The 27,552-nt window shown below is 45.7% G+C and overlaps 1 protein-coding gene across 1 annotated transcript in view; it reads right to left on the bottom strand.

Annotated features, from left to right (window-relative positions):
• Positions 1 to 27,552, bottom strand: part of TOPBP1 (DNA topoisomerase II binding protein 1) — a 1,495,804-nt gene that overhangs the window by 1,419,243 nt on the left and 49,009 nt on the right. Inside the window, exon 2 of the mRNA XM_044066718.1 lies at positions 2,762 to 2,938. Coding sequence (XP_043922653.1) covers positions 2,762 to 2,938 — 177 coding nt within the window. The remainder of the gene's footprint in view (positions 1 to 2,761; positions 2,939 to 27,552) is intronic.

Raw genomic sequence — 27,552 nt, forward strand, 5'->3', positions numbered from 1 at the left:
GCACTGGTAGACCATCTGACCTCTGAGTTGCTTGTTTAGACCGAGGAGAGATTATCCTGCAGGGCGCTGCATTTCCTTATTTGTGCCTCAACTTTCTTCCTTTTGCTGGACATCCTACATATACTGGGAATCCATCAGGGTGCTTTTTTTTTTTTTTTTGTAGGTTTGTTATTCCTGGTAGGAAGGTAGGTGATATGTACGAGGGTAGTGTGACAGCGGTGAGAGGGACGGATGCGTTTAAGGTGGAGGTGGGATTACATCAAAGATCAGCTCTGAGCACTTTCTTATTTGCAATGGTGAAGGACAGGTTGACAGACGAGATCAGACAGGAGTCTCCGTGGACGATGATGTTTGCAGATGACATTGTGATCTGTAGTGAGAGTAGGGAACAGGTGGAGGAGACCCTGTAGAGATGGAGATATGCTCTAGAGAGAAGAGGAATGAAGGTCAGCAGGACTAAGACAGAATATATGTATGTGAATGAGAGGGAGGATAGAGAAATTGTGAGGATGTAAGGAGTAGAGGTGGCGAAGGTGGATGAGTTTAAATACTTGGGATCAACAGAGGTGAACAAGAGAGTAAAGGCAGGATGGAGTGGGTGGAGAAGAGTGTCAGCAGTGATTTGTGACAGACGAGTACCAGTAAGAGTGAAAGGGAAGGTCTACAAGAAGATAGTGAGACCAGCTATGTTATATGGGTTGGAGACAGAGGTATTGACAAAAAGGCAAGAGTTAGAGCTGGATGTGGCAGAGTTAAAGATGTTAAGATTTGCACTGGGTGTGACGAGGGTGGACAGGATTAGGAATAAGTATATTAGAGGGTCAGCCCAGGTTGGAAGGTTTGGAGACAAAGCCAGAGAGGCAAGATTACGTTGGTTTGGACATGTGCTGAGGAGGGATGCTGAGTATATTGGGAAAAAGATGCTAAGGATGAAGCTACCAGGTAACAGGAAAAGACGAAGGCCTAAGATAAGGTTTATGGATGTGGTGAGAGGACATGCAGGTGGTTGGTGTGACAGAGCAAGATGCAGACGACAAGAAGAAATGGAAACAGATGATCCACTGTGGCGACCCCTAATGGGAACAGCCAAAAGAAGAGGATGATGTTATTCCTGGTAGGCACAACTAATCCTACGCATCTACTAACATGACTGTACAGGGTCTGTGAGAACGTGTTTATATCACGTTATCGAAAGATGAAAATAGCAAACACTATTTTATCGGCCCCAAAACATTTAAACACGAAAATATCGAACATTCAGAACAGCAAATTTTTTCCCATGGAAAAAATTCACTACTCTGAAACACACACACACACACACAACACAAGCACATCAAACAGCAACCACACACATACACTTAAATTCCTACATCTAACGCTACACTAAACTAAACATACACTACTATCTACCCACTTACATTAACCCAAACCCTAACGTCCATCACTATCGCACACACTCACCTAACCCGCACCCTAACCCTAACTCACTTAAACCGCCCCTAACCCTAAAGTCTGTCACTATCACACACACACGCCTAACCCGTGCCCTAACCCTAACTCACTTAACCCGCCCCTAACCCTAAAATACAATCGCACACTTACCTGATCCCAATCCGTAACTTTCCACCACAGAGCTACGAATAGCGAAGTCACAGAAACGACCAACCGAATTCTTTCCGGAGGAAAGAATTCACTGTTCTGCAGCTTCACTATTCTTAGCGTTCACTGTGTTCGATATCAGAACATTCGAAGTTTTAATACTTTCTGATATAGACCCATGAGAACAATTCCACACAGGCAGCAGGGCTTTTTTTTTTGGGGGGGGGTGAATTTTTCCAGGTTATTACTTAATACTGCAAAGTTTAAAAGAATCTACCAGAAGAAACCATTTTGTTCTGAAGTTATGACAAAAATCTGTTATTTGCTAAGCATTACATAGAGAGCTATGGCAAATATTTTTCACAAAAAACTTGTGCGCAATTAATCTGTATTCAAATATTATTCTAGGCATTTCTAATTATTATGCACATTTATACCTGAAGCCATGAACCAAGTTTCTTATCAAACTGCCAGTCAAGTATAAGAAAATGAAATTAAATAGATTAAGTAGTAGAGTTATCCCAAATCCCTTTAAACAATGATAAATAAAAATTGTACATTTTTTCAATGCAAGTCTTCAAGAGGTGTACAGCAACAAAATGCAACATACTTAATTAAATGAAAAAGAAAAATATACCAATTCAAGATTGCATTTAACTAGACACTATGCAAAGACTGCATTTAACAGAGACAAAAGGGCCCAGTATGTAGAGGTCAAGAATAACAGAAAACATTGAGTGGGTAAGAGTTTCTGTCCAAATATACTGCAGCCTTGATATTTTTAGTAGTCCCCTCATATAAAGCCTATAACGCTTTAACTGGGTCCTCGGGTACAGGGGGTGAATTCCATCAGTGTCTGGTACTACAACCCTCATTCTTGATCTTCTATAAACTAGCAAAATGGTCTGAAATCTACTGTTTAGTTGTTCCATTAATACAAATACTGAATACGGCCAGTGTGCTTACTTGATTGCTGTTGGAATGTTTTAAGCTGGACAATGTTATCTGTGTTACTATGTTAGCATGTTTTCACTAACTTAACTGGTTTTGACAGTTAATTGTGTATGCCTTATGTGAGAAATGAACAAAAATTACCTGCGCACCATTTCAAAATATGTGGAAACTGCAAATGTAGATCACATAGAACATGGTCTATACTTACAATCATGCCGTTTGCTCTTGCCAGTTGGTGTCGAACTTCTAGGTTCACACTTCTCTGGTTCTTGTTCCACTCGGTACATGGACTCATCCTGGCAGAAGCCCTTTTCAATGCTATCAAAAAACCATTGCAGAGAAATGCACTGCACATTCCACTTCCTTGCACATTCATACTTCTGACCTGCAATAAAGTCAGAAAATAAATTGCCATTACACTACATCTTTATGAAATAATTGAAGATTTTACTTGAAGGCAACTACCTAAGACAGTTGGAAGCTACAGACATTTTTTGAGGTGATTCACTAAACAAGAAATTCTGACTGCAAATGTCACTTTCAAGTGCTGTGTAGTAGCTTCTATCGGGAAAGTGAAGTAGTAAAGCAGAATACAATTGTGTACACTTACCATAAATGTAGATATTACAGTGTATTCACTGTTGCAGTCATTACATTTGGGTAATCTGCTAGCAGGTTGCCCTCAGTCGGCCTGATTAACAAAGTCTTGGGTCCTGAGTCAGTTGCTGTCCCTTCTTCCATGACGTCAGGTCATCAGGGGTATAAAATTAGAAGTTATGTACTCACCATAACGTTCCATCTGAGTAGGTGTATTCATTTGTCTGCAACCTGTGGGTTATGGATCCGATATCGGATCCGAACCGGCATGGTTTTCCAGCTATGGATCCAAGCTCTCAGCTCCTCCCCTCACTCATAATGCCCTGCTCTACCCTCATGACCTCAGATCGAGTTTGCCAACATCAACAACACCCTGAAAAGGGTAACAGATAATATGCAGGAAACTGAAAGGCCAGGGGGATAGGAGGGCGGGATGGTTGCAGACAAATGAATACACCTACTCAGATGGAACGTTATGGTGAGTACATAACTTCTAAATCTGAAGTAGGAGATTCATTTGTCTGCAACCTGTGGGACAGAGTCCCCAGCTACCTGAATCTTGGGCGGCCATCATGGAAGGATATTCCGGAGCACCGCGGAGCCAAAGGATGCTCTACCCCTAGATGCAAGATCCAACTTATAGTGGGAGATAAAAGTATGAGATGAAGCCCACGTGGCTGCTGCACAAATATCATCTAGAGGAATCCTAGCCTTGAAGGCTGCCGAGGTAGATACTGACCGGGTTGAATGGGCATGAACACCCTCCGGTGCGGGCCTTCCTGAAGCTAGATAAGCCAATAAGATGCACTGTGAAATCCAGCGGGACAGAGAAACTTTAGAAATTGGCTTGCCCAAATTAAATTTTGCAAAGGAAATAAACAACTGGTCGGATTGCCTATGACCAGCCGTCCTGTTTAGATAAAATCTAAGTTGCCTGTGGACATCTAATGAGTGAAGCTTATATTCACCTTTGTTCTCATATTTAGGGAAGAAAACAGGGAGGTTAATGGACTGGTTAATGTTTGCTTCAGAAGCAACTTTAGGAAGAAAGGACGGGTTGGTCCTGAGGTAGACACGGTCCGGATGAAATACCAAGTAAGGAGGTTTAGCTGATAATGCTCAAGCTCTGAAACTCTCTTGGCGATGTAATGGCTACCAAAAGGCTGTCTTGTAAGACAAGAATTTGAGATCCACCGTGGCAGCTGGTTCGAAGGGGCGGTCAAGGCCTGGAGAACCAAAGAGAGGTCCCAAGAAGGAACCGCTTGTTTTACAGGGGGCCTGAGAAGAAAAGTACCTTTAAGGAAAATTTTACACAATTTGGCTGACATAAGAGGATGAGAGTCATGGCCAATGTGATAATGAGAAATTGCCGCCAGTTGTACTTTGACTGTGGAACTGCTGGCACCATCGTTAAAAAGAGTGGTTAGAAAGTCAAGCACTAAAGGGAGAGGAACCGTGAAGGGATTCAGGCCTTGCCGCTCCGCCCACAAAGAAAACCGTTTCCACTTGCTGCGGTAGACCTTTCTAGTGGACGGTTTATGAGCTGCCACCAGAATTGCCTTAACAGGTGACAAAATACCGGGAGTCCTGATCAAGAGTGGAACTGGAGCAGCCAAGCGGTCAGCTTCAGGTTGTCCAGATTCAGAGGAGGTATGCAGGATGGATGGGATATCAGATCCAGAATGGGATCTAGAATCCAAGGAGGATTCACCGAGTGAGACCTTAGAAAGGGGAACCAGATCTGTCGAGGCCAAAACGGAGCAATGAGAATCATTCTGCAACCCACCCGAGAGGCTTTCTGAAGAACTTGGAGCATCAGAGGCAAGGGTGGATAAGCATACAGAAGACCGGGTGGCCAAGCATGCACCAGAGCGTCTCTTGGGGAACCTCCGGGAGGAGGTATCAGAGCGAAAAAACTGTCGCACTTGGTGTTTGAGGGAGAGGCAAAAAGATCGCATGAAGGAGTTCCCCACCATGCGAATATGCGTTCCGCTACTCGACAATTGAGAGACCACTCGTAAGGGGTCAGAATGGTGCGACTGAGCTTGTCTGCTAGGATGTTGGACCGACCCGGAATGTGCGTTGCTATTAGAAAGCGGTTGGTGGAGATTGCCCATTCCCAAACTCTCATGGCTTCTCGACAAAGAGGGTAAGACCTTGTTCCCCCTTGCTTGTTGATGTACCAGACCACAGACATGTTGTCCGATTGAATCGCAATTGTTCCCAAGGGAAGAAAGTCCTGAAGTGCTAGCAACGCTAAGAGCACTGCTCTCATCTCTAGAACGTTGATATGCAGTAAGGTCTCTGAATCGTTCCACGTGCCTTGGACGGTCCGGCCCGCAAAATGCCCCCCCCCACCCGAGGCGGGAGGCGTCCGTGGTCACCGTGGCGAGAGGGGGAGAAGCACAAAATGGGCGGCCCTCATGGAGTACTGGGGAGTGAAGCCACCACAAGAGGGACCGCTTGCAAGCCTTGCTGATCGCAATGGGATGATGCATAGGGAGAGCAAGGTAAGACCACTGTACTAAGAGAGTCCACTGTAGGATGCGCATATTGAGCCTGGCAAGAGGGAGAAGTGCTATAGCAGACGCCATGGACCCTAGAGCCCTCTGGACCAACTCCGCCGGAACAGAACTTGAGTGGAAAATGGCCCGCACCTAGAGCTGCAGATTTTGAACACTGTCCGCAGTGAGGAAGGCTCGTAAACTCCTTGTGTCTAGCCTGGCCCCTATAAAATCTAAGAGCTGAGTGGGCGCCAGGTTGGATTTTTTTGTATTTATTGTAATGCCCAGAAAAGGAGCAAGATGGAGAAAGGAGTCTCGCGCCAATAATAGTAGATGCCTTGTTGGGGCGGTAAGAAGCCAGTCGTCCAGGTAGGGAAAGACCTGCACCCCCTGAAGCCTCAGGTGGGCCGCTACCACTGCTAATACTTTGGTGAACACCCTGGGGCTGTGGTGAGACCAAAGGGAAGGACCCGAACTGGTAGTGACTGGCTCCCAGCCTGAAGCGGAGGAACCTCCTGGAGCGCCTGTCCATCAGGATGTGGTAGTACGCGTCTTTGAGGTCTATCGAGCACATCCAGTGATTTTCTCCCAGAAGGGGGAGAATAGATTGCAGAGTGACCATTCGGAATTTTCTTTGGGGACTGCCAGATTCAAGAGAGAAAGGTCTAGAATTGGTCTTAGTTCCCCCGTCTTCTTTGGCACTAAAAAGAACCTGGAGTAGAACCCTGATCCGATCTGGTCTGAGGGGACGGGCTGGATGGCTCTTTTCTTTAGCAGATGGCCAATTTCTGCCAAAGCGGCCTCCCGTTGACCGGGTGGAACGTCCGGGAGGGACTTCAACTTTGGAAAGTGAAGAAAGGGGATGCGATATCCTCTGGATATGATTTGGAGAACCCAGCGGTCTGATGTTATGGACTCCCATGCCGCTAGGTGCCCCGAAAAACGTCCCCCGACTGCCTCCAGAGTGGAGCAGCCGGGCAACCCCTCAGGGTTGCTGCGCGGGCCATTCAGAGAAAGGTTCCCTGGACCCGAAGTTTCTGGGAGCCCCTCTGCCTCTAGGGCGGCGTCCTCCCTGTCCTCCTCTGCCACGGAAGGACTGGTTGTCCGGAGCAGGCTGGGACTGCTGCGACTTCTGGAACCACATCTTCTTCTGACCCTTTTGGTTCCTAGAGTAGGGCCTTTGGGGTGCAGAGAAGCGGATTCCGACGGCAGACAGCGTCTTCCCGTCCTTCTCGCTCTGGGTCAACGTTTCGCGAACGGTTTTGCCAAAGAGAGCAGAACCATCAAAGGGGCGTTGCAAATGACGCTTTGAAGGGCTCAGAAAAATCGCAGTGACGGAGCCAGGCCTGGCGTCTAGTGACTAGGCCTGCCCCTGCGGCTCTAGTGCGCCTTCCGTGGCGTGGGAGAGTAGCCGCATAGAGGTATTAGTAACTGACCTAAGAGTGGCCATGCGGGTGGAGTGCAGCACCCTGTCCTCCTCCGACATGGACTCGGGAGATGCAGCGTATTCTTTAATGAGATCTCGCTGCATCCTAATGACATGTGCCAAGTAGTTCAGCCCTTACCGAGAAGGTCGCTGAACTAAACATCCGCTTCCCCAAGCGGTCCATCATCCGAGACTCCTTGCTCGGGGATGGACTGAGGACTCTCCTGAGCAAGTTCCCTCTTGGTGGCCGCCGCCAACATGGCATCTACCGGAGGCCCCTTACTCCAATGGGCACGGTCGGACGGTGGGCTAAGGATCCTATCGGGCCTCTTAGGAATTGGCTCCACGGTGTCCGGTTCCTTCCACGCCCTGGTGGTAATGAGGTCCACCAGGGGTCGGCAGGAGGGACACCCAAGAGGTAGATGGGCCCGCTTCAAATGCCTCCAAGAACACGGACTCGTCCGAGGAAGACTTGGGGCAGACCACCCCCTTATACGGAGCATTTCCATGATGTCTCCAAATGAGACATCCTCGGGGTGACCGTGGGGAGCCTTCCCTTCCTCCAAGTCCGTGTCTTCCGTGAGAGACTCGGGGAGTCAATGTGCCTCCTTTTCACGTATGCTTGCGAGGGACATCCTCTGGGGGGCTGTCAGAGGACTCCTCGCAAGCAGCAACTTGTTCCATTGGAGCAACTTGGGGCACAGAAGCGGGCTGTCCCAAGGGCCGGATGGTGGAAGCCTGGCCCAGTGCAGAGGGAGCGCGGGACGGAGCCGAAACAAGTGCCGGGGGTCCGGAGACCCTCAACAGGGCCCTCTCCACTACATCAAACGCCGAAGGTGAGCCGACCTCGACCAAAGGATCCGACAATCGGCTCCCCCTCGGATCCGAAGAGTGGATCGGAGCCGGCGCCGAAGCGCTCGGATCCGAAGGGACAGTGCGCTCCGACACAGACGGCGCCGAAGGAGCACTGATCCCCCCGGATCCGAGGCTCGGATCCAGGCTCGGAGAGGTCGGATCCGATGCACTCGAGGGCAGGGTCGGATCCGAAGTACAAAGTACTATCGGCGCCGACCCACCCCGGCTCGGCTGCTCGGCTCCAGCTGCTCCGAACCCGGATAGCGGGTCGGAGAAGGAGCAATCAGTTTGAAAAAGGGTGTTGAGCTCCCCCCCAGAGGGGGGGGGAGGCAAGAGCACTCCCATCTGCATCTGGGCCTGGATGAACCTTCGCATCATCCGGTCCAGATCAGCATCCGAAAGGCTATACGTGGATCTCGACGAGGCTACCGAGGTAGGCCTGGAGTGCCTCCTCGATAGCCTCGACGGAGATCGGGTCTCCTCCTCCTCGGGTCCCGGTGAAAAACACACAGGAGACCGGAGCCGAGAAGGAGGAGACAGAGCCGACAACGGAGCCGGGGGAGAAGCCCGCTTGGCTGGCAGGGCCGAGACAGAGGTCTCGGCCCGCCGCTTATGGTGCTTCTCCCTCCGTCCTTTCTAGCATCCTCTCCTCCGAACCAGAAACGGGAGGTTGAGTCCCAGGAGGAGGAGGGTGCAGAGGAGTAACCGCAGGCACGGTTACTCCGGAAGGAGCGGAGGTCGGAGCCGAGTCCGGCGGTAAAAGGCCCGCCAAAACAAGCTTGGACCTCCGCTCCTTCAATGCCCTGGGGTTGAACCCTGCACAAATGGAACATCCAGAAGTGAGGTGTTCAACCCCCAGGCATCTAACACACCGAGTGTGGCCATCAGCTGGGGAAAGCTTATGGCCACACTCGGAGCATTTAGAAAATATAGACTTAGGTTGGTCTGCCATCCTAGTCTAACCAAGAAGTTACCAAAGTAAAGTAACTAAAAAAACAATACACACACAGGCCCAACACACACACTCTACGCCAACAGCGAGGGGAGGGATAAAACTTTTAGATTAACTCTAAAAAGAAAAAATATCAAAGGGGAAACCTACACTTTCACACAAAAATTCAATACAAACTTCAAATTTCTGAAATTTAACAATAAAACTACCACTTAGCTTGAGAGCTTGAGAAACAAATCCAGTCACCATGCGCGGCAAACGAGATCTGAGGTCATGAGGGTAGAGCAGGGCATTATGGGTGAGGGGAGGAGCTGAGAGCTTGGATCCATAGCTGGAAAACCATGCCGGTTCGGATCCGATATCGGATCCATAACCCACAGGTTGCAGACAAATGAATCTCCTACTTCAGATCATGCAGTCGACACCGTTACATTAGTTTTTCTTGCCCCAGATGTCAGGTGCCCCCCAAATGGGAAGCAAATGAAAATTAAAAACACAAAAATATACCTCCAGCTAAAAGCAAATACAACAAAAAGGCTTTTAAGCATAGAAAATGAAAGCAGAGGTATAGTCAGAAAAAAACAGGGGCTGGAAAGAGGGTAACCAGGACTGCAACAGTGAATACACTCGAACATCTACATTTATGGTAAGTGTACACAACTGTAATATGTTCTTCGTGTTTCACTGATGCAGTCATTACATTTGGGTAGATTCCCAAAGCTATGGTTGGGAGGAGGAATTTATACAGCATTTGGACCAGCTATAAGGCCCTGCAAGACAGCAGTGGCAAAGCCAGCTCTGGATTTAGAGAAAATTGGTAAATGATCATGCTTGGTGAAATTATGTACAGAACTCCAGGTGGCAGCTTCTAGAATATCCCTGGTAGGAACACCTCTGAGAAAGGCTGCAGAAGTAGATGCAACCCTGGTGGAATGAGATCTGATCCCCTGGGGGATAGGTTTTCCATGGTGCTTATAGCAGAAATGAATGCAATGGCTTATCCATTTAGAAATGGTTCATTTTGAAATAGCCTTCCTCTCTGCCCCAGCAGAAAAAGCTACTAGCAATTGTTCAGATTTTCTTCGAAATTTAGTTCTGTCCAAGAAGAATCTAAGTTGTCTGTGCACATTCCAAGGAATGCAGAATCTGTTCTCCTTTGTTCTGTGGATTGCGATATAAGGCTGGCAAATGGATGGACTGATTAAGTGCCACACTGGAAACCACCTTGGGCATAAAGGATGGACTGGTCCTCGGACACCCTGTCCGCATGAAAGATGATGAAAGGCTCCACTGCCATAAGAGCCTGTAATTCAGATATCCTTCTAGCTGAAGTAATTGCTAAAAGGAAGGCTGTTTTCCAAGAACGAAATTTTAAGTCTGCAGTAGCAGCTGGCTCAATATTAGGTAGAGTGAGCTTCTCCAAAACAAAGTTAAGGTCTCAGGCAGGGGTAGGAGCTCTCCTGGGTGGTCTCAAGTTCTTTGCCCCTCTAAGATACTGCTTGAGCAGGGGATGAGAAAAGAGGGGTGGTTCTGTGTTATAGTGAGCTGAAATAGCTGAAGCGTGGATTTTAATAGTGGAAAAAGACAGGCCCTTGGTGAAGCATCTCAGTTAATTATTGCAAAATCTGAGGTAAATTGGGCGCTGCTGTGCTCATCCCTAAAGATTGGTTCCAGGCACAGAATCTTTTCCATTTGTCAGCATAAGATTTTCTAGTACTAGGTCTTCTCGCCTCCAAGATGACATCCATCACAGGTTTGCTGAGGGATGCTAAGGGTGAATTTAAGTGATTAGTCAAGCTGCAAGGTTCAATGTTGAAAGCTGAGGGTGCAGAATTTGTTTCTCCTGCTGAGACAGTAAGGAAGGTGTCTGAGGCAGGTGCCATGGAGATTTGTGACACACTGCGTAGGAGTGGGTACCAGTGTTGGTGTTGCCAGTCTGGAGCAATCAAAATCATTCTTGGTTTGTCCTGTTTGACTTTTAGCAGGACTTTGGAGAGCAGAGGCAAAGGGGGAAAGGCATAGACTGATAGGTTTTTCAAAATGAAGGACAGAGCATCCACTTTCCAGGCTTTTTTGTGGGCAGTCCTTGTGCAAAACTTGTCCAACTGGTAGTTCTGGGGGGAGGCAAATAGATCTATGTCTGGGCTCCCCCATTTGCTTGTCAACATGTTGAAAATCCATGGTTCCAGTTTCCACTCGTGTGGGTCCATGAGATTTCTGCTTAGTCCGTCTGCCAGTGTATTTAATTTTCCTGGCAGGAATTGAGCTTGTAGGTGCACTTGGTAGCTCAACGCCGTGTTCCACAATGCCACGGCTAGTCTGCAGAGGGGGGCAGGAATGGGTACCCCCCTGCTTGTTTATGTACCACATAACCGTGGTGTTGTCCGTCTTTACCATTAGTTGTCCTGGAAGAATGTAGTCCTTGAAGGCTGTCAGAGCATTCTGTACAGCTAACATTTCTTTTTGTTTGACATGTAGGTGGCATTTGATTTGGGTTCCATTTGCCCTGAATGCACTTCCATGCCAGGTGAGCCCCCCATGCATAGTCTGATACATGGGCAGCAGGGGGTAGTGTGAATGGCAGTCCCTTGTTTTGGTGTCAGGCCTCTGCCCACCATAGGAACTCCAGGCGTAGGCAAGGTATGATAGGAATCATTGTTTCCAGGCTGTGACAATGTTGACTCCATAGACATTTTAAGTACCACTACAGTTTCCTCATATGCAGTCTTGCATATGGAATTAGAAGAACGCAGGAGGCCATGAATCCCAAGGCTTGCAGTATTTGTCTTGCAGATAACAGGGTTTTTGTGGCCACTTGTTTGAAGTAAGTTACCAAATGAATTTGCTTTTCTGGCGTGAGTAAAGCCATCTGGGCAGTTGTATTCAACCTTGCATCCAGGAATGTAACCTGTTGAGAGGGTACCAGTTGTGATTTCTTTTTGTTTATGGTGTACCCTAGACAAGTTAGAACCCTTTTTACAAACGTCAGATGATTTATAAGTATGGCCTGGTCTTCTGCCTGAATTAGACAATGGTCCAGTTTGGATATATTTGAATATTTCTTTGCCTGCAAAATGCAATTACTGGAGCCAGGCACTTTGCGAATACCCTGGGTGCAGTAGACAAGCCAAAGGGCAGTGGAGAGAACTGATAATGCAAGTAGCCTGCTTTGAAGCGTAGGTATCTTCTGCAAGATTCCCTAATTGGGATATGCAGGTAAGCTTCTTTTAAGTCTAGAGTTGTCAACCAGGCATCTTTGCTTAAAATAGGAAGTAACTGGTGAAAAATCTGCATCTTAAATTTTGGAATGTCCAGAAAGGTGTTTAGAGTACACAGGTCCAGAATTGGACGCCATGATTTGTCTTTTCTGGGTACCAAGAAAAGCCTGGAATAGAAACCTTGTTTTTTTTCTCTTCTGGTACTGGATGTATAGCCCCCATCTTTAAGAGGGAAAGTACTTGTTTTTGAGCCTCTGTCCACTGATTTGGGGGCAGGTCTGGCCACCCGTTTGGTGTTGGCAACGTGTGGAAATGAAATTTGTATCCCTGGGACAGTATATTTAAAACCCATTTGTCCTGGGTTATGAGTTCCCAGTATTTTGCATGAAGAGCAATCTTTCCCCCCCAAAGATGCGGCTAAAAGGTAAGTGCTTGGTAATTTTAAAGGAAAGTCATTGAGACTGTTTACCATAGGGGGATGCCTTGTTATTCCCATATTTGGAAGTGGAGGCCCCCCATTGCTTAGTTCTGAGAGTCCCCTGGGATTGAAACCTGGTGCTTTTGGTGTGTCTAGGTTTGGCTTGAGTGGATCTGGAAGGAGCTGGAAAGGAACAATTCTAAGTAGGCCAGTGCTTATTAAATCTTGGAGGTTGCACTTGTAAGAAATCTTTTACAGTTTGCATAGATTTAGCTTTATCTTCCATCTTTTTTAGAACTTCTTCAGCCTTATTGCCAAACAGGTGGTCCCGATTTAAAGGTGCATCCAACAATTTCGCTTCAACATGGTCAGGCAGAGATTGCGCCTTAAGCCAAGCATGCCTTCTAAGCACAGACCCAGTTACAGCAGCCCTGCAAGAGGCCTCTAAAGAATCAAAACCACATTGCAAAGTATGTACTCCAACTTGTTCAGCAGAATGCAATAAATCCTGTAAATCTTTATTTTGCACACAGTCAGAGATCAAAATTTTTTTCTGTTTAAGCAGTCCAATAATACGCTGTTGATATTTTAACATATGAAATTGGCAGTTTAAAGCCCTGACTGCCAAGGTTGTAGAAGTATAAACCTTTTTACCCCATCTATCCAGCACCCTGGAGTCTCTATCAGAAGGGGTAGGATTTTTAGCAGTAGAAGCCTTAATACCCTTGGGCCCCTAAGAAATGGTTTCTGGATCTGCGACAGGATTTTTGAAAAGGAACTTGTGGGACTCAGGAACCCTGTAGTATCTCTCAGGTTTACTAGGAGCCGGAGGCAGCAAATCAGGGGTCATACTGGATTCCGAAAACACATCATCAACAATGTCTAGTACAGGAGGTATAGCCAAAGGCCTATGCTGAAGTAGAAGGAGGAAATCCCTAAGCCTCTTTTTTGATTCAGAAAATTCCTGACTTTCCCAGTGGAAATGCTCCCTTAAAGTATGTATAGTTTCCCCAAAAGAAAAATCCTCGGGGGGGGGGGTGGAATCATCTGCATCAGAATCCTCATAAACAGGTATGGACAAATCCAGGTCATTAGAAGAATCAGAAGAAACAGAGTCCTGATCAGAAGATTCATAGTCAAGCTCAGCCCTAGGCCTCTTAGAAAGGGGGAGGGGTTTGACTACCCCTGATTAGAGTAATAAGATCTTCAGCCATTTTGATCATTCATTTTTTTTAGGCATAGGGGCCTGAACATGTGGCTTAGGCGTCAGTTTTTTAGACACAGATCGAGATTTAGGCCTTAATATAGAAGATGGAGTCGGTTTAATATGCAAGTCTGTAGGCCTGAATACACCCTCAGAAGCCGGTGCCTGCACAGCAGCTCCAGACCCACCCAAGGTAGAGACATCTGCGGGTTCCATGGTGAAGCATCTCGTGGCATACCAGACTCTGAATGGGTCTCAGTAGAGGCCTGCGAGTCAGAAGTAGCAGGTATCAGGGGCTGCGAAAGTGCCTCACTGAGTACCGGTGAACTGGTGACTGGCTTAGGAGAAGCATAGTCGGCAGTTTTGGACCTCGATGGCCTGTCTCTGTCTTTATCTTTGCGTTTCTTCGGAATCCCGGTAGTCGGATGGCTAACTGACGTCATATCAGGATAATTAAATTGAGAACAGAAATATTTAAAAGCAAAGATGTACTGACGATGGATAGTGCGCTGACTAAATAAAGCACAAAACCAACAGTAAGGTATGTTGTGGTCAGGGCCTAGGCAAGGAATACAGTACAAATGAAAATCTTTGAGGTATTTGCTTTCCACAAATAATGCAATTATTAACTTTTACTGACATTGGTAAGGAGCAAGAAAAAGTTTCCTCAATGGGGTACTTGGCTTTAAAGTTGAAGACTTCGGTTCTGAAACTCGAAAACGAAAATTTCAGGAGTCGGACGACCGGCACATGCGAACTGCTTCTGCTTCGGGCACCGCACGGCAAGAAAGACTGATGTAATGGCGTCGGCTGCATATTTTATACCCCTGACGACCTGATGTCATGGAAGAAGGGACAGCAACCGACGCAGGACCCAAGACTTTGTTAATCAGGCCGACTGAGGGCAACCTGCCAGCAGATTACCCAAATGTAATGACTGCAACAGTGAAACATGAACATTTTACAATGTTTTCTTGTGCTGTAGCTACTGAAGGATATAGTAACCACAGTAGTGAGGCATCAGCAGCGACATCCAACCCTTTTGTGCAAACGCCTTCTTTTTACTACGCATTTAAGTACTTCAACTATTAGACCCTTTAAACCTGGTAAATTACTACCTAGTGGCACAAGGAATCCACTTCTACCCAGAGACTGCTTCTATTCAGATATCTCCCACAGTAAAGAGCAGAGAGATTGGGTGTGTCACACAGATGCAATGGCACGTACTTTTGCTGCTTCATGATCAACAGAAAAGCAGGCAATTGGAAGCTAAATTAGTTTCCATAATAGTGGTTTTATTTCTTTTACGCTAAATTAAAAGTTATGTACTTTGAGGAAGAATGAAAAGGACAACATCAGATTTAAAAGTTATGCACTTTCCATAATTAGGCATCCGTGCTGTCCATTTTCATTCTTCCTCAACATATGGGTTTGAATCTAACTTGGCCACATATTCCAGACTTCGGATCCGTTCTCCAGCTCCTCCCTTTACCCACAATGCAACATTTTATCCCCACTGCCTCAGATAGAGTTTGCTGCCATATATCCCTATAGTTAAACAAAGAGAGGTATAGGCGGATAGAAAAGGCAAGGCTCAAACCTGGAACTGAAGGTTCCAAAACCGTCCAATAATTCTCTCCAGAAAAATGAATGGGGATGGATGGCAAGGAAGTTGAGGAAGTATGAAAATGGACAACACAGATGCCTAATTATGGAAAGTACATAACTTTTAAATCTGATGTTGTTCTTTTCATTCTTCCTCAATGTATGGGATAGAGTCACCAGCTACGTTGATCTTGGGTGGCCCTCATAGAAGTATATTCCGGAGTAAGCTGAATGAAAGACATCTGTTTCTAGAAATAATATCCAACCTGTAATGAGCAACAAAAGTAAGAGCACTGAACCATGTAGCTGCAGCATAAATATCAATAAATGTACTTAACCAAAAAGCAGATGATGTAGCCATGGATCTGGCTGAATGAGCTTTGGGAATTTAGGTAATATGCTTGACTGAGAATAAATCCAGTAAATACAGTCTGTTATCCATTTGGCCAAGGTGACTTTAGAGACTGAAGAACCCAGGTGTTTTGGCGAAAAGGAAACAAAGTTGATCTCATTTTCTATGTTTTTTCTTATGAAGATAACAATATAGCTGTATTTGCACATCAAGGGGATGCAGCATGTACTCTCCTTTATTGCAAAAATTTGGAAAGAAAACTAAGTGAATGAATAATGTTATTTTTAGAAGCCACTTTAGGTTTAAGGAAACCCTATCCTTACGACAAAAGATGTAAGGAGTTCTTGAAGAAAGAGACTGGAGTTCAGATATTCTATTTGCAGAAGGGTTATCAAGAAAATTGTTTTCCATGACAGGAATTTCAGAACAGATTTGTCTGACAGTTCAAAGGGTTTCTGCGTTAGACCCTGAAGCATAACTTATCAGATCGCAAGGTGGAGAGAGATCCTTTATTGAAGGCCTTAAAAGAAAAAATGCCTTTCAGGAAAGCTTTGCATAATCTAGACAAAACCAGGTAAAATTTTTTCTTCCCCATGTGAAAACTGGAAATTGCTGCTAGTTGAAGTTAAACTATAGAGAAACTAGCTCCTTCTTTAAAAAGAGTTGTGAAAAACTGAAGAATTGCAGACACTGGGCACAGAAACTGTCAGTTTCCTTATTTGATGCCCAAAGAGATAATCTTTTTCATTTGCTTTTGTACACTTTCTTCGTAGACTCTTTTTGAGAACCCAAAAAATTTCACATACATGTGAAGACCCAAAATAATGTCACATACATGTGAAGAAAGTCTGGGCTGAGCTATCACTGGAAGTGGAGAAACCATGCACTTGGTTTGAGGGCCTGAACGCTGGAGTGCTGAATCATTGATGGGTGAGAAAAAAGATCCAGAGATGGCTCTAATATCCATGGAGGATAAAGAAGGTGAGACGGTAGAAAGGGAAACCACACTTGCCAAGGCCAGAAAGGGGCAAGGTGGATAACTGAGCTCTTCAGCCACCATGCTTTCTGTAGGAATTTGGGGATCAAGGAAAGAGGAGAGTAAGCATAAAGGAGCCCAGAGGGCCAAGCGTGCACTGCAGTGTCTCTTGGTGACTCTCCATGAGGGGAGATAAAAGCGAAATACTTGTTGAGGAGAGTGGCAAATGGGACCAACCTTGCTGCGACCTAATGCCAGAAGATCATTACAGCCACAGATTGATTGAGAGACCACTCGTGAGGCATCAGAATGGATCTGCTTAGTTTGTCCCCTAGCATGCTGGTTTTCTCCGGAATGAGCATCACAGTTAGAAAGTGGTCTGATGAGATCACCCATTTCCACACTCTCATGGCCTCTCTTTATAAGATAGAGTTCCTCATTGTTTGTTGATGTACCACACTACAGACATGTTTGTCAGTCAATCGCAATCCTCTCCAATGGGAGAGCATCTTGAAATGCCTGCAACGCTAACAGTGTTGCTCTCATCTCTAGGACATTGATATGCAATTTGGTCTGTTGATGGGACTGCATGCCTTGGACTGGTCTTCCCAAGAAATTCCCCTCAACCCCAGTTGAGAAGCATCCATGGTCACTGTAGCTAATGGTTTGGTAGAACAAAGGATCTCTGCCTAGATGAAGATCCCCCGATTGTATCCACCAGCAAATGTGTTCTTTGCAAACTGGAGTGAGTTTGACTGGAAAGGATAGGGCTTGATACAGAATGGACCACTGTAAAGCTACAGTCTACTGGAGAACCCGCATAAAGAAATATACTAAAGGAAGTAGTACTATGGCTCCTGCTACAAACTCTAGTGTCTGAAGCACTAACCTTGCAGAAGGAGATGGATGGACAAGGAGATTCTGAACCTGGCTTCTGACAGTTGAAATACAATGATGTGGTTGAGATGCTACTTGCGTTTTCATATCTAGAACTGAACCTATGAACTCCAGACTCTAGACTGGTACTAAGTTTGACTTGGCATGATTTATTGTCATACCTAATGATTTGCAAATCTGGAGCAAATAGACCCTGGCATGTAGATGCTTGGAGGGGGTATGAGAAGCCAGTCATCTATATATGAAAACACCTGGAATCTTTGCAGTCTCAAATGAGCTGCCAGAATTGCCATGCACTTGGTAAACACTCTGGGGACTGTGGTAAGGCCAAAGGGCAGAACTCTGAATTGGTAGTGACTGGCTCCCATCTGAAAGCATGTCCTTGGGAGCAACTATCTATTTTGATGTGATAGTACTATTCCTTAAGATCTATTAATCACATCCAATCGCCCTTGTGAAGAAATGACAGGTTGGACTGTACCACAACCATTCGTAACTTCAACTTCTTCACATACTGATTCATTTAGCTTGTATCCAAAATTGGTCTGAGGTCCTCCGTTTTCTTCGGCACTAAAAAGCAGCATAGGTTCCAAATCCTATTTGGTCTGGTGGGACCTTTTGGATAATTCTTGTCTAACAGCTTTTTGATTTCTTGGGCTGCTGCCTTCCTTTGACTGGGTGGAACATCGGGAAGTTTCTTCCTTTTGTGAGATGGAAGAAGGAAAAATGGTATGTAACAACCCCTGGATATTATTCTTAGCACCCGTGTGTCGTGTTTTTCTTGCCAAGGCATCTGGGTGCAAAAACAAAGAAGCCCAAGCTGCCTCCAGAGTTGGACAGTCGGGCAGCACTTCAGGAGTGATGAAAGGGCCTGTCTGAACAGGAATCTCTGAAGCCCTGGTTCTACATACCTACTCTGCCTCTAGGATGACGTCTTCCATTAAAATTCCCTCCTCTACCTCTGGAGGAATTATCCCTACATGAATCTTGTAAAGGTCCCAGAGATTTACAAAAACACATCATCTTCCCGCCTGATTCCTAAAAAAGGTTAGTTGAGGCATAGAAAACTTGATTCCCATTTTTCCAACTTGTTTGCTGTAGATAAGCATAGCTTTTACTGATGGCCCAAACAAGGAAGTGTCATCGAATGGGGCATTACAAAAATACATCTTAAAAGGCTCCGCAAAGTCACACAGCCACATCTAGGCATGTCTTCTTATGGCAACGCCTGAACCAGCTGTGTGAGAAATCAATCTCATTGAAGGGTTTCATATGGATAACAGAGTGGCCAGTAGTGAGGATGTTCTTTTGAATGCCTCTGCAGACATGGACTCAGAGTATTTGAAACCTCCTTGGTCAAATGTCTCTGAAGCCTAGTAAAGTGTGCAAGGTAGTTTAGTCACCTCAGGGCAAAGGTTGCTGAGGCAAAGACTCGCTTTCCAAATTTGTCCAGGGCTCTAGACTCCCAACTTGGTGGATGGTCAGAAGAGCTCTGTTCTGCTAGCTCTTTCTTGATGGCTGCTGCCACCACCACAGCATCAACTGGGACTCTTTTGTTCCAGTGGGGTCTGCCTGCTGGCAAGGATAAAAATTTGTTGGATCTTATGAGAAGGGGCTCGACGGTATCCAGATCCTTCCATGTCTGGTGGAAAACCAAATTAAAAAGTTATGTCTTACCATAACTTGGTATCTGTGTTGAGTATCTTCATTCCTCCTCACTACAGGGTCTCTGATCCAGCTCGGTCACATTCTCCAGACTTAGATCCAACTCTCGAGCTCCTCCCTCTTACCCATAGTGCACTACACCCACCCCAGATAGAGTTTGCAGCTTCAGTGTCCAGACGCAGATCTCTGTCCTCTCGAGTAATGGTAATTTTCATTTTATTTCAACTGTTTATTATTATATCTTCATGGGTTCTGTAACCGATATCCTCCCTCTTTAGTTACTTTCCTTCCGTTTAAGGGTGTGTGAGTGGATGGATTGAATTCTGGAGAATGGGGGGCAAGCCGGATCGGAGACCCCATCGTGAGAAGGAATGAAGACATCAGATAGATTAGTTGTGTAAGAACTTACCATAACGCTAGATGTCCTTCTCTTCTCTGTTGCAGAGCTGAGTTTGCCACTGCAGTTCTGCAGAGAATCTCAGCTGCACCTAACCCAGTTTAGCTCCTACCACCCAACCATAGCTTTGGGACTCTACCCAAGTGTGACGACTGCAGCAGCATATCACGATGAACATAAATGTAGATGTTCAAGTGGTTATGCTGTTGCAGTCCAGGTTACCCTCCCTCCAACCCCTCTTTCTAACAAGGCTCTCTCTTATACCTCCATGTACTTCAACCTTTGGGATGCATGTCTATATGGTGTATTTGCTTACAGCTAGTGCCATTGTTTTGCACTAAAGGTATGTTTTGCAAGCTTCTTATTTTGCCTTCTTAGTTTGGGGGCACCTGACATCTGGGGCAAGAAAAACTGAAGAAAATGGTGTCGGCTGCCTCTTTTATACCCCTGCCGCACTGATGTCAGGGAAGAAGCGACGACAACCGACGCCGGACCAAGGCTTTGGAATTCAGGCCGACTGCGGGACTGCCTGACGGCAGATAACCCAAGTGTGATGACTGCAGCAGCATAGCACGATGAACATCTGATAATGCATAGATCCTGCCCTGAAATGTAGATACTTCCTGCATGACTCCCTTATGGGGATGTGCAGATAGGCCACTTTTAAGTCTAGGGTGACTAACCAGGCATCCTTGGCTAGCATAGGAAAAAACCTGTTGCAGGGTAAGAATTTTGAATTTTGGTACCACCAGGAAGGCGTTGAGAACTGAAAGATCCAGGATTGGGCGCCAATTGCCCTCTTTCCTGGGTACCAGGAAGAGTCTGGAGTAGAATCCTTGACCCCTCTGTTCTACTTGAACCGGCTGAATAGCTCTGATATTGAGCAGGGAAAGTACTTGGTTCTGAGCCTCTGCCCACTGGTTTGGAGGAAGATCTGGAAACCCGCTTGGGGCTGGCAGTGAATGGAAATAAAATTTGTACCTCTGGGATACAATGTTGAGGACCCACCGGTCCTGAGTGATGATCATCCAGTGTTTTGCATGAAGGGCAAGTTTTCCTCCTAGGGCACAAGCAATTGGGCAGGGCTGGGAAGTGGAGTAAAGAAGTCATTGTGAGCTTTTCTGTAAGAAGTGGCTTGCCACTCCCTGCTATAGGGGTGGGGGCACTGCATTGCTTAGATCTCTGCATACCCTGTGACTGTAGTGTGGGTGGTCTGATTCCCCTGGATCTGGTTTGAGAAGGCCTGGAGGGGGCTGGCAAGGACCAGTGTTTAGAAGGGTAATGCCTACTGAATCTAGGGGGTCGCACTTGTAAAAATTCTTTAACAGTCTGCACAGACTTCGCTTTTTCTTAAATCTTTTTAAGAACCTCTTCTGCTTTGGTGCCAAACAAACAGTCCTTATTCAAAGGAGCATCTAGTAATTTTGGATCTGACATGTTCTGGCAAGGTCTGCTCCTTCAGCCAAGCATGTCTTCTCAGTACACAGCCAGTGACTGCTGCCCGGCAGGATACTTCTAGGGCATCAAAGCCACACTGCAAAGTATGCTTGCTGACTTGGCTTCTACAGTGCATAAGCTCCTGCAATTATTTATTTTCTGCACAGTTTGTAAAGGTTGCCACTTTTTGTTTAATAAGTTCCATAATATGTTGCTGGTACTTCAGCATGTGAAACTGACAATTCAATACCCTAATAGCAAGAGTTGCAGAGGTATATACCTTCTTACCCCATCTGTTCAAAGCTCTGGAATCCCTGTTCGAAGGGGTGGGATTCTTGGCTGTAGTAGCCTTGACACAGTTAGGCCCCTGGGAAATGATCTCTGGGTCAGCAGTAGGATTCTTGAAAAGACATTTGTGAGCATCAGGTACTCTGTAGTACCTGTCTGGTTTCCTAGGGGCAGGAGGTAAAGTGTCAGCAGTAAGACTGGATTCCATAAAAACATCATCCACAACATCCAAGACAGGGGGTATTGCTAAGGGCCTGTGCTGAGGCAACTCTAGAAATTCTCTGCGTCTCTTTTTGGACTGAGGATAGTCTTGGCATTCCCAGTGGAAATGCTCTCTTAAGGTATGTAAGGTTTCGCCAAAAGAAAAATCCTCTGGAGGGGAGGCAGAGGGAATGGATTCCTCTGTGTCTGAATCCTCATAAGCAGATAAGGGCATGTTTTCATGATCAGAACTCTCAGAGTCATGGGACTCCTGGTCTGTAGAAGCTGAAGGGGATTGAACTCTGTCACCTAGCAGGGGAAGGCTGACTTCCACTAATCAGCGTGATAATGTCTTTGGCCATTCTAAACAAAAGATGAAAAACAACTCCAAATTAGAAGCTCACAAGTAAAAAAGTAAAAGTAAAACCATCGACCACAAGACTAGTAGAACCCACAATAAGGCACAGACCAGGAACCTGTAGCAAACGTATTTAATCCAATAAAACAGAAAAGCACACCGACTGTGTGCTTTTCTGTTTTATTGGATTAAATACATTTGCTACAGGTTCCTGGTCTGTGGGTTCTACTATTTTACTAATCTTTTTCTTTGGCCATTCTAAGCATTTGTTTTTGTGGCATGGGAGCAGGTGTATGTGCTTTGGTTGTTAGTTTTCTAGGCGTAGTGTGTACTCTGGGCCTAAGAAACCCAGTAGTTTTCATTAAAAAAAGAAGTTGGTTTGATTCGAACAACGGTTGAGTGAATAACTGCCTCAGAAGCCGGTGCCTGCACAGTGGCTCAGGACCCATCCAAGGTAGAGACATCCACAGGTTCCATAGTCAAAGAAGAGTCTCGCGGCATACCGAACTCCGAATGGATCTTGGAAGAAGCCTGAGAATCCACTGAAGCGGGCATCAGGGGGCTGCGAGGGCTCCTCACTGAGTAGCGGCGGACTGGCAACTAGCTTAATGGAAGCATCGTCGGCAGCTTTGGACCCATGCGGTCCGTCTCTGTCTTTATCCTTTCATTTTTTTTAGAATATCAGTAGTCAGATGGCTTACCGAAGCCATTTCAGAATACGGAGAGAGAGAGAAAGAATTTAGCTACAAACAGAACCCGACAACAAATGGTTTGGGCGTTAAACAAGGCACAAAACCCACAGAGAGGGACATCGTGGTCTGGGCCAAAACAAGTGACGCAGTAAGAATGAAAATCTCTGAGGTATTTGCTTTCCATAGGCAAGACAATTGTTAACTTTTTCTGACATTGGTTAGAGCAAAAAAAAGGATCTAGCGGGTACTTAGCTTTAGAAGACTTCAGGATTATTCAATTCGTAAACGAAAATTCAGGTAGCGGCTGACCAGCACTTGCAAACTACTTCTGGCTCCTCAGCAAGAAAGACTCACGTAATGGCATCGGGTGCCTGCTTTTATACCCCTGATGACCTGAAGTCAGTCCTGGAGCAATAGCATCTGACACAGAAATACTAAGTCTCTGCTATTCGGGTCGACTGAGGGCTACCTGCAGGCAGATAACCCTGGTGTGATGACTGCAACAGTGAAACACGAAGAAAATCTAAAGCCCCAGGCAGAGAGACAGTCCAAGGGAAAGAACAATCAATGCATCCAAGAACAGAAGGAAGTGAGGAAGGAGGGTAGGAAAGAATACTGCAACAGAGAAGAGAAGGACCTCTACCATTATGGTAAGTATTATTTACATGAGGGAGAAAACCAAAGCTCATGCAGAAAGGGAGCTGGAAATGGCAAAATAATTTTCCAGGAAACCATGAAGAAAAGCCCTGGCAAACCCTGCCCTGGATCTGGAGATATAACCAGTTTGTAATGTTTGCTGAAAGTGTGGACAGATGTCCAATTAGCTGCTTCTAGAATGGAATTAGTGTCCAGCCTTTGAGGAAGGCCCCTGAGGAAGACACTGCCCTAGCAGAGTAAGCTTTGACTTGCCAGGAAGGCTTTAGCATGGTAGGCATAGCAGAAAGAAATGGATATGGAAATCCAGTTGGGGATGGTCTGCTTGGATACAGCAATCCCAGAGCCCTGGGGTGGAAAGGCACAAATAGCTGGTCTGATTTCCTAAAAGGTTTAGTCTTGTGGAGATAGAACCCGAGCTGTCTGTGTACATCAAGTGTGTGTAGGATCCTCTCAGTACTGTTCTGGGAAGAAGGGGGAGGGGGGAAAGGTATGTAAATGAATGGCCTGGTTTAATGGTAATTCATTAACTACCTGTGGCATGAATGAAGGGTTGGGTGTGAAGGGAGACCCTGTCTTTGTGGAAGCTTAGAAAGGGAGGAGAAGCCATTATAGGGTTTGAAGCTCCAAAACCTACCTGCAGAGGTTATACCCACTAGCAGAACAGTTTTCCAGGTACAGTGTTTGAGGGAGCTAGAGGAGGCTGGCTCAAAAGGCACTACAGTCAGTTTCTCTAGCACAAAGTTAAGATCCCAGAGGGGAGCCACAGGTCTTCTGGGAGGTCTAATGTGGAAGATGCCTTTTAGAAACTGGCCTCAAATCAGGAGAGCTGAAGGGGGTGAAAGAGGGAGACATGCAGAGATTGCTGACAAATTCTCTTTTATAGAGGAATAAGCTAAAAGTTAAAGTCGTTGAATCTCCAAGTAAATAGCGAGGGATGAAAGCCAGCTATGAAGGATCTTGGGCACAAAGGATTGACAAATTGAACAGTTTTTACGGTCCTGGTGAGGCCTGAGACAGAAAAAGCACTGGGAATGGCTGTCCTTGTGAGGAATCTGCCTTCCACAGTCACACTTCCCTTTCCTAGACAACATTAACCTCAACCAAGAGAAAATAGTAGCAAAAGACAAACGATTTCCCCCAAAGGGATACTTATCTTTATTGGAGAAAACAATTTCAGCAGCAGAGTGATGTCTGGGACTGGCGATCTGACTGGCAGCAGAGAGGTTGAGGATGGTGCATGTCACTTTTATGGCCTATGTCCAAAAGCAGCCTACATCAGACATACTGCACACCCTCTAGTAGTAAAAGACAACTCCCTCATTTAAGAATACTGCAACATATGAATAGAACATCAATAAGTTCATCCACCGGGGGGTAACCCAAGAAGTACAAGAGCTAGAACCCAAAAGCCTACAAAAATACTGATTCTTCTGGTGAGGAGTTTAGGGAAGACCAACCTTGTTTTTGTTTCAGGACCTCTAAAATATCTCCAAAGGAGATGACATTTGGTGGTGATTTGGGGGGGGGGGTCCCCTTTCCGTCCAAATCAGTATCCTCTGTATGAAACTCCATGGTAGAGTCAGTGTGTCTCCTTTTGCACATTCTCTTCAGGTGCACCTTCTCCATGGGGTGTTCAGGTGTCGGAAGAAAGAGGAAGTTCCTCCACTGGAACAGGTTGGATACTTATTGGAGCTCGCTGTCCCTGTGGAATAGGCCCAATAAACTCAGAGCTTGAAACAGATGACAAAAAAGGCATAGGATCTAAAACATGAGACAGCAGTTCTCCTTGGAGAGAAAAAGCACTTTCCACTATCTCGAAAGCAGACAGACCCGGACAGGCTTCAATCCGCCTTCTTGGGGCTGAAACTCATGACAAAAGTAAGCCTAGACCACTCTCAGCTCCATGCCTTGGGGGTGGAACTGGATCCAAGCTGTCAAGGGCAGAGGCTTTGAGGGGAAGGGTCGGATCCAACAAAATTGTAGCCAAACCTATCCCCTCAGATCCCATGATGGCAGTTCAGCTCTAAGACCCATTCTGATCTGAGGGTATCTGAGCAGAACTAGCCAAAGAAATAGTTGGAGTGGAGGAAGAAGCCTTCCTCGGATCAGACACCAGACCTCTTGGGGATTTCGGACCCTGGGACTCCAAAACCACTGGATGAATCAGAGAAGGAGATGCGTTGGTTTTTCTCATGGTAGGCATACTCCTGGATCCAACAGGTGACTGAGCTGGTAAAACCCCCCATCTGGATCTGAGCTCTGAGAAATTTTTGCATCACCCTACCCACATCTGCTTCTGATAAGCTTCTGGAAGACCTAAAGGAAGTAGTGTAAGGGGGCCTTAAATGCTTCTTTGGAGTCTGAAGCAATTGAGAAGGCAGTGTGAGTGAAATTGGATTGATGGTAATCTCCAGGGTGGTACTCCTAAAAGAAGTACACAGGTTTGGACCCAAAGACCTAAGATCCAAGGTGGGTACTGTTGGACTTATAAAAACAAACGGAGGAGAGGCCTTAGGATCTGATGGTGTCAGATTTGAAATGTTTCAAGTCTTCTAGACTGCAATGAAGACCTCAGGGACTTCAGAGGGGAGTGTTTCCTGGGCTCCAGAGGAAAAGACTTACTAGTCTGAGGAGGTTTAAGCCCCTGAAGAAGACACAGAAGGGAGAAGACCCCTTAAGATAAGTGTATTGGGTCTACCTACCAGGGCTCTTGGGTTAAATGTAGAACAGATCTTGTAAGACGTGTTCAAGTACCCAGCCGCAAGTCAGTACATGCACTCCTTGTGGGCATCCAAGTACAGAATTTTATGCTCACAAGAAGTGCATTTCTTAAAACTTTTGCTTTGTCAGACATGTTATAAGATGACAAGAAAAAGGACAAACAATGAAAAAGGTAAAACTACCAATATAAAGCTTTTTCTTTTTTCCTTTTGTAAAGAAAGGAAAGGGAGGTTAATTACCAATAGTAAGCTAAAGAAATGCCCTTTAAAGAAAAAAGGGTAATCCAAAATACCAACAATTGTAAAAGAAAACTGCTATCACAACAGTACAGGAAAGAGTCAGAAGATCCTAACAACCAGAAAAACTAAGAGTGAGGATTAATAAACTAATTAGAGAGAAATTTAGAAAGAAATTTTAAAGTTAAATAACTCATGAAGTATATCTATCAAAACTCAAGCATGGAACCAGCTTCTTTGCACAATGGTGGCAAACAAGATTCAAGGCAATGGGGATGGAATAGGGAATTATGGGTAGAGGGAGAAGCTCGAGAGCTGGATCCAAAGTCTGGAATATGCAGCAGAGTCAAATCTGAGGGTGGTTCTAAATCTATAAGTTGAAGAATGAAACGGAGAACAACAGATCAAAGATTTTGAGAAATAACAGCAGTCAAATCAGACATCTGTTTAACTTTTATAATTTAATCTGTGAAGTTACGCAACATATAACAATCGTGGTATTGTCAGTCTAGTTTGTAACACAAGACAAAATGGAAAACTTATTTTCAAGACATCCTGGATAGGGGATATTTAACAGAATGTGCTGCTTGCAATACGTACACTAATTCCAAGGACATGACAGTTCCTGGTTCCATCAATGTAAAGTACAGTTTTGTACCTACCATAAATGTAGATGTTCGAGTGCTAATACAGCTGCAGTCATAACAGATGGGTTGTCCTGCCGTCAGGCGGGTCCTCGGTCGGCCGAATTCCAAAGTCTAGGTCCGGCGTCGGTTGTCGTCGCTTCTTCCCTGACGTCAGTGTGGCAGGGGTATAAAAGAACCAGCCGACGCCAAGTTCTTCAGTTTTTCTTGCCCCAGATGTCATGTGCCCCCAGACGGAAGGCAAAACATAAACTCATGTAAGAATGCAATGTAATATAATCAAAAAACATTAGTTTGCAAGCAAATACACCATAAAGAATACCCCAATCAGGTTGTATGAGGAGGTGTTTGTCATAAGGCTTGTCCCAAGAGGGGATGGAGGGAGGGAAACCTGGACTGCAGCTGTATTAGCACTCGAACATCTACATTTATGGTAGGTACAAAACTGTACTATGTTCATCGTGCATACAGCTGCAGTCATAACAGATGGGTAGAATCCCAAAGCTAAAAAAGGGGTGGCAGGCACTAAGTGGAACTAGGAGGAGCAAGGATGCCCTGCAGGACTGCTGTGGCAAAGCCCGCACTAGATTTAGAGTATAGTGGAAGGTGATAGTGCTTGGAGAAAGTGTGCACAGAACTCCAAGTGGCTGCTTCCAAAATATCCTTGGTGGGAACCACCCTGAGGAAAGCTGCAGAGGT

The sequence above is a fragment of the Protopterus annectens genome, chromosome 3.part1 (assembly GCF_019279795.1).
Source record: "Protopterus annectens isolate FY-2018-M chromosome 3.part1, PAN1.0, whole genome shotgun sequence".
NCBI lineage: Eukaryota > Metazoa > Chordata > Ceratodontiformes > Protopteridae > Protopterus > Protopterus annectens.